The sequence below is a fragment of the Malaclemys terrapin genome, chromosome 7 (assembly GCF_027887155.1).
Source record: "Malaclemys terrapin pileata isolate rMalTer1 chromosome 7, rMalTer1.hap1, whole genome shotgun sequence".
NCBI classification, from domain to species: Eukaryota; Metazoa; Chordata; order Testudines; family Emydidae; genus Malaclemys; species Malaclemys terrapin.
Genome location: NC_071511.1, coordinates 71035544 through 71048642, shown reverse-complemented (window position 1 = coordinate 71048642; position 13099 = coordinate 71035544). Strand labels below are relative to the sequence as shown.

The window sequence follows — 13099 nt, the reverse complement described above, 5'->3', positions numbered from 1 at the left end:
TCCACACCCCTGGCCCCCTGACAGCCCCTCCAGACCCATCTAACCCCCCCACTCCCTGTCCATGACTGTCGCAACCCCTCTCCACACCCTTGCCCCCCTGGCAGCCCCCCCAAAACTCCCGACTCATCCAACCCCCCCCTCCCTGTCCCCTGACCAGGGCCAGCTTTAAAGAGCCCAGGAATCGGGCTGCGCTCCGGTCGGGGTTGCAGGGCTTGGGGCCGGGCCGGAGGTGCTCGGCCGGTGCTGCTGGGGCCGGCGCTGCTGGGGCCCGGGCCGGGTCCAGGCCGGTGCTGCTGGGGCCCGGGCCGGGGGTGCTGGGGCCCGGGCCGAGTCCGGGCCGGCGCTGCTGGGGCCCGAGCCAGGGTTACTGGGGCCGGGGGTGCTGGGGCCCAGGCCAGGGGTGCTGGGGTCCGGGCCAGCGCTGCTGGGGCCGCCGGGTGCCGCTTGGCCAGGGCAGCCCCTCCCCAGAGCTCTCCTCCTCGCGCCCCCCCCCCCCAGCTTACCTGCTGCTGTTGCCGGCCTGCCCCTGCTTCATTTCACACTTCCCGCGAAGCTCTGATTCATGGGAAGCAGGAGAGGGGGAGGAGCAGGGGGCAGAGCGTTCAGGGGATGGAGGAGGGGGAAGACAGCTGCGGGGCCGGCCGGAGTGGTAAGGCTGCAGGGGATGAGGGGAGCCGGGAAGGGGCTTTGGCTGCCCAGCGGCGCTTGGCCGCCGCTTTTCGATCTATAAATAGCCGACAGGGGAAATCCCGGACATTTTTAGATTTTTAAAAATCCCCCCGGATGGCTATTTATAGAACGAAAAGCCGGACATGTCCGGGGAAATCCGGACATATGGTAGCCCTACTTGACCCACCTCTTTCCCCCCTCCCCACCTCCTCCCCCTTTACTTCGCTTGCTGCGTCCTGGCTCCTCTCCCCTCCCCCCCCCCACCCTTCTAAAAGCTGCAAGCCAGCTGATTGCTGCAGGAGGGAGGGGGGAGGCAAGCCGAGTCCTCGCTCCTCCCCCCCTCCCTCCTGCCTCCAAAACGCCCCAAGCCAGCTGATTGCCCTGGGCAGGAGGAGCGAGGACTTGGCGCGCAGGCTCCCCCTCCCTCCAGAACGCAAGCCAGCTGATTGCCCTGGGCAGGAGGCAGGAGGGTGGGATGCGCTGGGGGGGGAGGGGGCCGTAGGGAGGCTGCGAGCTGTGGAGAAAGCAGGCAGCCAAACAACCTAAGAGTGGAGCATTGCACAACTTTAAATGAGTATGCTCCCTAACAGATCAGCAACGTAACAAGGAAACTACGTTAAGCGGGATGACTTTAAGTGAGGAGTTACTACAATGTAAGGACGTACAATAACTCCTTCAGAGTATGGACTAATGCATTCTATTAAAGTTTGTGTTTGATCTCCCTTCAGGTGATTTGAAACAAGAAGTAGAAGAGGACAACTTTAAAGAAACCTTGGAAAAACTTTGTAGCCATAGCAATGCAAATGTGGTCAAGCAGGCTGTAATGACTCTCCAGATACTGAGAGATGAGAGTCAAAACACTAGCTTCGTTTCTCCATAGCTGTTGGTGCTGCTTTCTCTGGCAGTTTCAAGAAAATGTTATCTTTTACCAACAGCCACCATATTTATCACGTTGAAGTCCACTAAATGCTATTAAACACAGCGCAGGCTACAGCTCTCATGGACATGTAGGGCTTCATTTTCGAAACTGTACATGCAACACTGTATATCCATTTGTACATCTAGTTTGCACCCCCACCATGTTACTGCAGCTGCATGTACCCACAGGATGTACTAGGACCGTAGCTACACTACAGCAGGGACACCCCCTATGGCAGGGACAGGGACAGGGGCAAGGAGCTGCCTCCTCCCTCCATAGAAACTGCAATAAAGATCCTTCTTCCCCTCCCCCCTCATTCCCCTCAGGCCTAGCACTAGTGGCAAGATATGCCCTTCAGCCCTCTGGAGAGACAGGTGCAGCAAGAGGGGTCCTCCTCCCCCCCCGTCTTACACCCTGGCTGCTGTGGTAATCTGTTTGGGAAGTGGGCCAGGACCACTGCAATTTTTTCTTCCCAACATGCAAAGAGTCCTCTGCTGAGGCAGTGTTGGCAGGAGGCCTCGGAGCTGAGAGTCTTGATATGCACACTGTGTGAGATGGATGGAGCAGTTCCCACTCTCTGGGCTTTCAGAATGTCTGCTGACTCATTAAAATTATTCTCATTTTAAAATAAGATCCCTTTATGCTGGTCTGGCAGAGTAAAGTGGAAGTAAGCTGTATTTACATTCCTTTAAAGGCTCCGTTACAGAACCAGAGTAGCTCTGATGGTCTCAGATTCTGTTTTCCTCCCTAATTACAGTGGCTTTCCTGATCATGATGCATGACCAAATGTCTTTTTAAGGAATAAATTTCAGTAACTGCATGTATATACTAGGTTGTGTTTTGTTTTAAATCTTCCATGGTTATGCGTATTGTTCCTGGGGAAAGGACTGTCCCCACACTCCTTGCAGTATGCTTCACTACATTACTGACTGCACCAACTGAGAGGGGCCTAGCATCTACAGCTGCATGAGATGCTCCAAGAGACACTGCAACATGTCAGACTTTATAAGGTGACCTGGGACAGATTCTGTCGCGCCCCCCCCCCCCCCACTTGCCAGATCAGAAGCATAAAGGGCCAGGACTGTGCTGTAAGGGGCTGAGGAAGAACTCAGCTCCTGCACACTCTAGGGCTGCCATGAACAGACCTACCCTGGCCTTCTCTGAATCCCTGGCACGGGACACATCCAGGGTGAGAGGGAACCTCCACAGTCCAGGTCATTATGAAGATTCTGGAGCATTTCATGGACAGCCTGCAAGAAACTGTTGTAAATTGGCGCATCCCTCAGAGTAAATCAAACATTTGTACCCTAGAACAAACATTTGTGGAATATTTAGATTAAACCTTTACAAAGGCGTTAGTAAACTCCAGCTAATTAGCAATCTCTCAACTCAGATTAGAATAGGGCTCTAAACTCCGGTCTAAATGTATTCTAAAAGGAGAATCAGGGCCAAAAAAGTTTAGTTCTGAATGATTTCAAATATTCAATCTCTACACCAAGGGGCATATTCAGTCAGTTTTCTAGAATAGGAATCTTACATGGCTGCATGAATATTCTTGTAAAAAATATTTAAATGTCAGCCCTGTGACATCAGAAAAGCTAGTCATTAAGTAAAGGAAGACAATTCAAATCGAATGGAATGTTGATAGAAACCAAGGTGCAACAGCATAGAAGACTCATTACACACAAGGAATTAATAGAGGTTTGTGCATATTTGTAACACACACGTGTACAACTCACCTTTCAGCAAGGGCTGAAATACAAAATATTGTCTCAATTTAATGCTTTCAAATTCAATTTCAGACATCTTCATTTTTATCCCTAGACCCCTTCCGCCTCCTGGTGAAGGATTTATTGTTTAAACATGGTTTAAATTTTTCAATAAATTCCAAGTACACCGCTACCCCTATATAACGCGACCCAATAGAACATGAATTCAGATATAACACGGTAAAGCAGTGCTCCGGGGGGAGGGGGGTGGGGCTGCACACTCCGGTGGATCAAAGCAAGTTCGATATAACGCGGTTTCACTTATAACGCCGTAAGATTTTTTTGGCTCCCGAGGACAGCGTTCTATCGAGGTAGAGGTGTATAGAAGACATTTTTCAAATTAGCTATTTTTTTTTTTAATTGTCCATGTAGCTGGTCTCAGAAGCCTAGGAATGTGCAATATCATCAAGTGCTGAAATTAACAGACAGGAAGTGTCATGGCAGAGAGGCATTAAAAGTCCTTTCTTAAAAAAAATAAAATTAAAAAGAATGTGATACATGTAATGAAACAACTTTATTTATACAAATTTTAGGGACTCTGCCACTGTTTCTCTACAACACATTTTACAGTTCTCCTTGAAACACTTTGACACTGGCTTTCAACACTCACTCAATTACAGTCTTTGAAGCAGACCATACAGAACGCATCTGTGCAATAAATCATAAGCAACATTTGGCAGCTGGGAGTGCAACATAAGAATGAATTAAAAAGGTCTCGATATAAAAACATACCAAAAGCACCTATGCTAAAGGCACCATCTCATTTGTTTGTGCTGGTCATGAAAAGCAACAATAAAGAATTTAAACCTCAGCAATAAAAACACTCAATTTACAAATGATTGGGTCCAACAAGTCTCAGAGCTGAAAAGAAAACACGGCTCCAGTGATGAGAGACTGGAGGTTTGATATATTAAGTCAATTTATTTTAAGGCTTAGAAGACAAAGGTATTGGAAGAAAAGGAAACCAAACTCCAAGGAAAACAATTGGGGAGCAGAGTCTGATCCATCCTTTTGTAGATTAGAAACACTGTTAAAGCTACATGCCTAGCTTCTGGAAGAGAGGGGAGCCGCTTGACATACAGCTCAGGCTGAGTTGTGGAGCAACCTTGACAGACTCTGGTGGGAGCACACTCCAGCCTTCTTGTGCTGTAGAAAAGATCATTGCAACATGGGGTGGGGATTGTTCAGATTCCCAGGAGAGGGGTTCTCCCTTGGGAAGAGGATACACTTCTGTGTGCTTTGCTCAGTCTGGGGCTCACAAAAGCATCTATTCTCATCTTGATCCGTAAGCAGTTGTGTCTCTGAATCCAGGTGCATTAAGCGGAGACCAAAGCCTATTATCACTGTCACTCATAGTGGTGAAAAAGTAAATAAAGATAAAGTATCCCAGAAATAAAAGCACTCACTTCCTAGAAATTAAATGTCCTCTCATAGCCCAGTCCATTAGTTCTGCTTTTGTCTCTCAAGTTCAGGTCATATAAGTTAGAGCTCACAACTGATATCTTCATTTAAAAAAAAAAAAAGAAGAAGAACTTGTTTCTATTGTAGTGTGGTGGACTTGGTTTGAATGCTACCATTGAGATCTCAACTTCAAGCAGTTATGAAGTTTGGTGGTGGAATGATTTGAGTTGCTCCTCATTAGGAGCCTTACAGGCAGCAGAAGCAGTTAGCTGGTTAGCTTTGCAGGACTCAGGCAATCAGAACCTACATATCTCTAGCAATTAAGGCACTGCAGGTTCATAAAGGATGTTCTGTTTAAAGATATGTTTAATAAGCAACGGGCAAATGTTCATGTTTCACATCAATTCAGGGATCTAGTTTTTGCTAACTATATTTGCCACTGCCAGCAGAACTGCTCTTTAAAATGGCTGAGGACAAAATTTCCAGAAATACCTAAGTGACTTAGGAGCCAAACTCCCATATTGAAAGTCACTTTTAAATACACTTAGGCTCCTAAGTCCCCCAAGTTGCTTTTATATGTGGGATTTAGGCACTTTTGAAAATTCAAAAGCAGAAAAGTGAAAAATGATATAAAACCCTATTCTCTGCTTTCTTGAGGCGTTAAGCATTATTTACAAGAGCACTGAAGCAGTGTTGTAAATAGCTGCTATTAACTTTAAGTGTTAACAGTAGTAAAAGCAACAGGAATAAGCATCTAATTGTGAAAAGCTACACTTCAGATTAATTTTGTTTTGCATAGAAGACATGATTGATAAGACAAGAGGAGTTAGACACTAATTTGCCATCAAGCAAGCAGAAGAAACCTGATGATACAGAGAACTACAGAGAGGTCTTACTCCAGCCCAGATCCTCAGCTGGTGTTGGGGTCGTTCCAATGAAGCTAGTGGAGCTATGTTGATTTTCCCCAGCTAAAGAAATGGCCTGCTGGTTTTACTGGTCTTTCAGGAAAGTGCTAGCTCTTCACAAGTTCAGAGAATAGTGAAATCTATTCCCGAGATGCAATTCAGGTGCATTTCACAAGCAGAATGTAGTGTTTTCAAACTAAATGGATTACTGTATCATCACAGGTCACAAGCATAAATTGGTTGATGTGGCTTTACGCCTTGGGTTGTCTGGCACTGCAAACCAACGTTCTTAGTGGAAGAACTTGAAGCAATAACTATAGACATTGCTGTGCTACCTACTAAATGCAAATATCAGCAAAGAGTTTGAGCCTGTTGTCTGTGCCACATGTTTGCTGTATCTATTACAGCGGCTTCAGTTTCAGGGGCTGTAGAAGAAGCTTCTTTTGCCCGCTTTCCTAGGGTTACCATTCGTCCGGATTCCCCCGGACATGTCCGGCTTTTTGAGCTAAAAATAGCGTCCGGGGGGAATTTGTAGGTGTCTGGACTTTCCCCCCCACCCCCCATGCAGAGCGTGCGCGGCTAACAGGGCAGCCGGCCGGATGGTGCCACTTACATGGGGCTCCGACAGCCACAGAGAGCCCCTCCTCTGCTTCCCCTGCAGCAGAAATCACTCCCTCCCTCCCTGCATTCGCAGATCACCTCCGGCAGTCTGGAGCTCCTCCCCCGCTCCTCCTCTCCTGCTGCCCAGCGTGCCGGGACGAACGGCTCAGGCCGTTCCTGAGCAAGTTCACAGAGACATTAGGTGAAGGCCAACAAGGGGCCAGGGAGGTTTTGGATGGGGCAGTCAAGAGATTGGAGGGGGGGTTCGGGAGTTCGGGGGGGAGCTTTCTGGGGGTGTGTGGATAAGGTTTTGGGCAGTCAGGATACAGGTAGGAGGTAGGGTCCTGGGGGGCAGTTGGGGGGGGGTCTTAGGAGGGGGCAGTTAGGGGACAAGAAACAGGGAGGCTTAGGTAGGGGGTGGGGTCCTGGAGGGCAGTTAGGAGCAGGGGTCCCAGGAGGAGGCAGTCAGGGGACAAGGAGCGGGGGGAGGGTTGGGGGTTCTGAGGGGGAAAGTGGTAGGGGCAGGTGCGGGGTTAGGGCAGGATGGAGGCGGGGCTAAGGCAGGGCAGGACTAAGGCAGGGCTACTCCCGTCCTCCTTTTTGCTTGCTGAAATATGGTAACCCTACTCTTTCCAGCTTCTCCTACTTACTGTTTTTCTTCTTGTTGCAGATCAAAGAAAAGAAAAAAAAAGTCACAGCATATGCCTGGAGATTTTACCTTCAGGTCTTGCAGAAGAATACAATAGACACTGTATTCTTTGTCTCGGAGGAAATCAGCCATTCTTAGACAGGCTTCCTTTTCCCGTTCTGTCTCAGTCATTGGCAAGAAAAAGAAACATGAAAACTCAGCTGAAAGCCACATACAAAATATAGCATTGTCCATGAAATGTTTCACAGAATGTCAAAGCAGCCTTCTTCTAGCTTTCATGGAAGAAAAGCTGGTACAGATCCCTATTGGTATCACCTTTCTTCCAGTGAATTGCTCATTAATATTTAGATAACACATGTATATAAAAAGATATATTCAGAAGTTTGGCATTCTAAGAAAGCATAACACTTTGGAAACACAAGCATTAATGTAGTAAAATATAATTACAAAAATATATACTTTACTAGAATTTACACTACATTAGGCACTGCAAGTAACTGCGATCCCTGAAAAATAGGGTGCCATTACAAGCAGTGAACAGTTTGTTAGTAAATATCCCATAGTAAAATTGACACTGCAACAACTATTTAAAAGAGTTTCTTATTACGTATCACACCTTTCAGCTTTTACAGTTAATTCTATTCTGACTTTTGATTTCACAGAAGAGCAGAAGAATGGTTTGGACTAGCACTACAGGCCTGATCCAAAGGACACTGAAGTCAATGGGAGTCTTTCCATTGGCCTCCGAGGACTTTGGATCAGGTCTTAAGCACCCCAGTTTGCAGGAAACGTCATAAGGCCTTAATTTCATCCCTGGTGTAAACAGGAGCGACACCCATTTGATTTCACTGGGGGCTGCACTCACTTTGGGCCAGGGCCCACAGCATTATTCTGGAGACGCAACTCTGAGCATTTCTTCAGCATGACTGGATCTGGCATTTTTGCAGGAAAGTCTGAGCAGCAAAGGACAAATGGAATGGGAAACAACAATGCATTCAAAATATTTTTTTAAATAAATTAATGCTAGTAACTCCAGTGGTCCACTAGACTCTTATGTACGTTATATTAGCTTTTGACTAGCCTGGAAAATCCTAAATCAAAGGCCTAACAGAGTTTAGCTTGTCCTTTAATTTCTTTTTAGTCCTAATATAGCAATCAACAGTCAAAGAAGATGATAAACAACAGTGCAGTGGACAGGTGTGAAAGAGAACAGATGGCAGACTAGAGAGCTCTTGACCGATACAATCACATATTCAGTGATCTCTTGTACCAAGCAGCATTTTTAAATGCCTTCAGCCCAGCAGATATCACTCTTTTTAGAAGTAATTGCTCTACAGAACAGTGTAAGCAAATGGTGAGATTTTCTCCTCTATAAATTAAAACTATTTACAAACATCTAAAAAGGAGAAATAGCATCAGAGAATCCACCTACCCTCATGAAAAGATTTCCAAATATGCTATCAATGTATAATTAAATTACTCCCTCTTAAGAAACTTATGTTGGCAAGAACTTTCAAAATAAGTGGCTTCTGTTACTCAAGCATTTGAGTCCCTTCTGAAATATCTACATTAGCAGGTCATATAGGGACATTCCCTACTTCTGCACAGCTGAGGTTCCATCTGACAACTGGAGACTTAATGGCATTTTTTACGGTCTCTAATACCAAGACTATCATGACTCCCATAATCCAATGACATAACTACCTGGGCCTTCCATTCAAACAGGACACAATGAAATGCTTGGTGTTTCGAGAACAGACTACAATGTTTTGAGAATAGACATTAAGTAACCTCCTTTGACTAGTCCATCAACGTGGTCATTGTCGATCTTTAGGACACTCTCTTCCAAGACCATGACAAACACCATAACAGATGCAGCTATGATCCACATAATGAATGCAACATTTGCAACCTCCAATGATGGTAGCTGGGAGTCAAGACAAAACAGCCCTTACAACAGCAAGTTCTTCAAGGTAAGGGACTGGTCTATAGCAGTTTCCATTTCTGCTTACTGGAGTCTTTTAGTCCATCCCTCATAGATTTAGGGGAATCTCTTCCACATCAAAAGAGGTTTAAAATCTAGTCTTCCCCTTGGAAAAAGAAACAGATGTTGCATTGGGGAGAAGGGGATCTGGGGGAGGAAGCAGTGTGTTCTTTCTGCACCAGCCTGCAGCAAAAGCAGAAGCAGAGTAACATCTGGCTGATACAAAAATAAGGCTTTTAAAACCTGGAGCATTCCAAGGCCTGTGTGTGTGTCAATTTCTTTTCACCTTGATGTCAAATCAATAGCAGTGAAAATGTATTTGTCTTCACAGCTGGTGTCTACTTTAGTCTTCAGAAAAGATGACCTGCCTTTACAACTTCAATATCCGAAATCAGTGACCTGGCCAGGAAAATCCCAAAAATCTAGACAAACACAAAAAGACACAAAACCTGTAAACTGTCTGGGAGGGAAAACACACATTCAGAAGATTACCAAGTTGTGAGGCTGCTCTGAGGAAAGGGCCAGATTCTGCTACCCTTAGTCAGGCTCCAATTCTGCAAACACTTTAGCACATGTATAACTCTTCTCAAATGAGTGTTCCCATTAAAGTTAATGAAACTGCTCATGTGAGTGAAGTTATGCTTAAGATATGTCCAGGATCAGGGACTTCTCACCCTACACACTACCCAGGGGTAAGGAGGGGGGGTAAGGGTGGCATAATCTGGCCCATAAAACAAAAAAAGATGCTTTCATGTAACACTTCTACAGGGCTGGGAACAATCACATGACTTCTGTGTGTCCAAGTGGGGAGCCAGGCACAGCTAGGTTCCTTTAGGTCTAACACTCTCCCATTACTTCAGTTACTTTTAAACATTTCAGGCATTTCCATTTTTCTGCCCAGTTCAGTGATTCAACTTGAAGATTTTTAAAATCAGAGGGTTAGATGGGACCTCAAGGGTCATCTACTCAGTCTAACCCTCTGCCAAAATGCAGGATTTGTTGTGTCTAATCCATCCAAGACAGATGGCTGTCCAACCTCATTTTGAAAACCTCCAGTGTAGGAGCTTCCACAACCTCCGTAGGCAGTCTGTTCCATTGTCCTACTGTTCTTAAAAGTTAGAAAGTTTTTCCTGAGAATTTAATCTAAAACTGCTATGCAGTAGTTTGAACACATTGTCCTTTGTCCTGCTGTCTGTGATAAGAGAGAGAGGAAAAAAAAAAAAAAAAACCACTTTTCTCCATCTTTTTTTAGGGCAGCCTTTCAAGTATTTGAAAACCACTATCACATCCCTCCTCAATTTCCTCTTTTCCAAACTAAACATACTCAGTTCCTTCAGTCTTTGCTCATATGCCTTGCATTCCATCCCTTTGATCATCATATAGCCTGACCCTCTCTCTCTCTTTCAGTCAATATTCCACTTTGAAAGCTTTTTGTAGGTTTAATTCACGTTTAACTGTGCCAAAGGGATGAAACATTTACCACAAACTTTAGTGTGAAAAATTTCATCATATCATTTTGAGCCTTTCACCAAAACTGATTTTCAAAAAAATTGCCATGAAATGGCCTTTTTCAAATTGAACACCCACCCACCCCCAACATTCAAACTTTTGCAATGTTTCAATGAAAACTGGTTTTGGTTGAAAATTTTGGGAAAAGGTTGTGCGTGTGTCCCCCCCTCTCCCAAAAAAGCGGTAAAACTTAAGTTTTTCACAAAAAGTTGGGCCATTTTTGAAAATTCAATTTTCTCAGATTACATTTCATTGTGGGTACATCATGCAATGTAAAATAATTTACTGATTTAAGGAGAAGACCTAGTCACTGAAGGCTTCTATGATAGGGTTACCATATTTAAAATATATAAAAAAAGAGGACACTCCACGGGGCCCTGGCCATGCCCCTTCCCAACTCCGCCCCCTCCCCTGAGCGCCCCGCATTCCCCCTCCTCCCTCCCAGCCACGCGAAACAGCTGCCCGAGCGCTACCAGCTTCACAGTTTGCTGGGCAGCCCCCAGACCTCCAGACCCTGCGCCCCCGGCCAGGTGCTTCCCCAGCGCATCCGGAGTCTTGGGAGGAGAAGCGCCCGGCCGGGGGCGCAGGGTCTGGAGGCTACCCGGCAAACCGTGAAGCTGGTAGTGCTCGGGCAGCTGCACAGAGCTGAGGTGTCTGGGGGGAGCTGCAGGCGGATTCTCCCACGGCGGTGGCAGCGGCTGCTGCTGCTCCCCCAAGACACCTCAGCTCTGTGCAGCTGAAGAGCCGAGCTGCCCGAGCACTACCGGCTTCACTGTTTGCTGGGCAGCCCCCAGACCTCCAGACCCTGCACTCCTGACCGGGCGCTTCCCCAGCGCAGCCGGAGCCCAGGAGGGTCTGGAGGCTGCCCGGCAAACAGGGAAGCCGGTAGCGCTCGGGCAGCTCGGCTCTTCAGCTACACAAAGCTGAGGTGTCTGGGGGGAGCAGCAGCAGGCGCCGCCGCGGGGGAATCTGCCTGCAGCTCGCAGCCTGCCAGAGCCGCTCTAAGGTAAGCAGGGGACTAGTATTCTCCCGGACATGTTCGGCTTTTTGGCAATTCCCCCGGACGGGGATTTGAGGACCAAAAAGCCAGACATTTCCAGGAAAATCCTGACATATGGTAACCCTATTCTATGATCTCAAAGATGAGCCAGTTAAAGATCAGACATTGCTACTGTTCTAGTCCTGGGCTTCTCCTGAGCACAGACTACCAAATAGGTTCATTGGTACCAGATTATGTGGTGGTTTTAGGATATTGACGAAAAGGGGTGTGAAAATGCAATGAGACCAGCAAACCTACTTTAACTTGTGACAAAGGCAAGCTTGAACATAGGTCTATGGAAATGAGAGATTACAACATCTCCCCAATTTGAAGCCTTGTCCTTACTAGTGACTAAAAAAACCTAAAAGCCATGCATTTTTTTCCCTTAAAGAGAGTTAACATTTCACAAAGCTAAAAAATTAAAATAAAACCACATACACTTTTATCCTGCAAAACACAGTGTTAAATTTTTCCTATACTGTTCTCACAAAACCCAAGGATTTCAAATTTTCTAAAATATTATTTTCCTCCAACTACCATATATTAGGCAGATGAGAGGCTGAAGCTTTTACTGTAGCAGTAAAAGAATGAAACCACTGACCTGCAGCAATGAGATAGCTATGAAGGCTCCTGCAACGATGTAGATGTTTCGGGGTAGCCAAGCTTCAAGAGCAGGGATACAACCCTTGGTGAAAATTAAATTGTCCCATTGGCTTTTCTTCTGTGTAGAGAGAGGGGGGAGAAAAAGCATGTTACTTTTTCCACTTATATTTACTATAACAATGCAGCCAACATTTATTTGTATAGGTCTTTAGTTGACAGAACTAGTATTTTTAAAAGGAATCCAGAAGTACAAGAACTAGAGACTTGTAACTCAGATTGTCTTCAGTTTCATGAATCAGTACATATTTCTTGCTGCAAATTGACTATTAATTAGGAACACCCTTCAAAAGTTCAGATAAATAACCAGAAGTGTAGAAACTTATTTAGAATACACTTGAACTTTGAGTCTCTTCTTTCAGTGATAACAGCCCCACCTCACCACCTCCCGCCGATGAAACACATCCAGGGCCGGTGCTTCCATTTAGGCGACCTAGGCGGTTGCCTAGAACACCAGGATTTGGGGGGGCAGCATTTTGCCGCCCTCAGTGGCAATTTGGCGGCGGGGGGTCCTTTCGTGCTCCGGGTCTTCGGCGCCAATTCTGCGGCGGGTCCTTCAGTCGCTCCGGGACCTGCCGCCAAAGTGCCCCGAAGGACCACCCCCCCCTCCACTGCAGAATTGCTGACGACGACCAGGAGTGCGGAAGGACCCCCGCCTAGGGCACCAAAAACCTTGGCACCACTCCTGATCATATCCACGGTCTCTCTCCTCCTGTCCCTAGTACAGGCAGACCCTCTGACTGGGTACAGGAAATTCCCAGAGCAACTTTCATGCAGGTGATGGTATAGACCAGCATACGGTTATTTGTTCTCATAGTTTTGCCTTGCTGCTCTATGTTATAGGTCCTGAATAAACACTGACTATTACTCTTAGTTTCTCAAATTTAAAAGATAGATATTTTGGCCTAAGTTTTTTTTTAAAAGAGTGACCCAATCTAATTTATCAGTGTGTTAGATCACACATCTGAACAACCACCAGTTAGAAACACCAACAC

At 46.0% G+C, this 13099-nt stretch overlaps 2 protein-coding genes across 6 annotated transcripts in view; one reads left to right on the top strand and one right to left on the bottom strand.

Annotated features, from left to right (window-relative positions):
• LOC128840687 (rap1 GTPase-GDP dissociation stimulator 1-like) overlaps positions 1 to 1568 on the top strand; it is a 57277-nt gene extending 55709 nt beyond the window's left edge. For both annotated transcript variants that reach the window (XM_054034987.1, XM_054034986.1), the window contains one exon: positions 1398 to 1568. In XM_054034987.1, coding sequence (XP_053890962.1) covers positions 1398 to 1549 — 152 coding nt within the window. In that variant the 3' untranslated portion in view covers positions 1550 to 1568. The remainder of the gene's footprint in view (positions 1 to 1397) is intronic.
• Positions 1569 to 3850: 2282 nt separating this feature from the next.
• The window catches only part of TSPAN14 (tetraspanin 14), a 91922-nt gene continuing 82673 nt past the window's right edge, over positions 3851 to 13099 (bottom strand). For all 4 annotated transcript variants that reach the window (XM_054034516.1, XM_054034513.1, XM_054034515.1 and 1 more), the window contains 2 exons: positions 12046 to 12165; positions 3851 to 9318 (listed from right to left, as the gene is read on the bottom strand). In XM_054034516.1, coding sequence (XP_053890491.1) covers positions 9247 to 9318; positions 12046 to 12165 — 192 coding nt within the window. In that variant the 3' untranslated portion in view covers positions 3851 to 9246. The remainder of the gene's footprint in view (positions 9319 to 12045; positions 12166 to 13099) is intronic.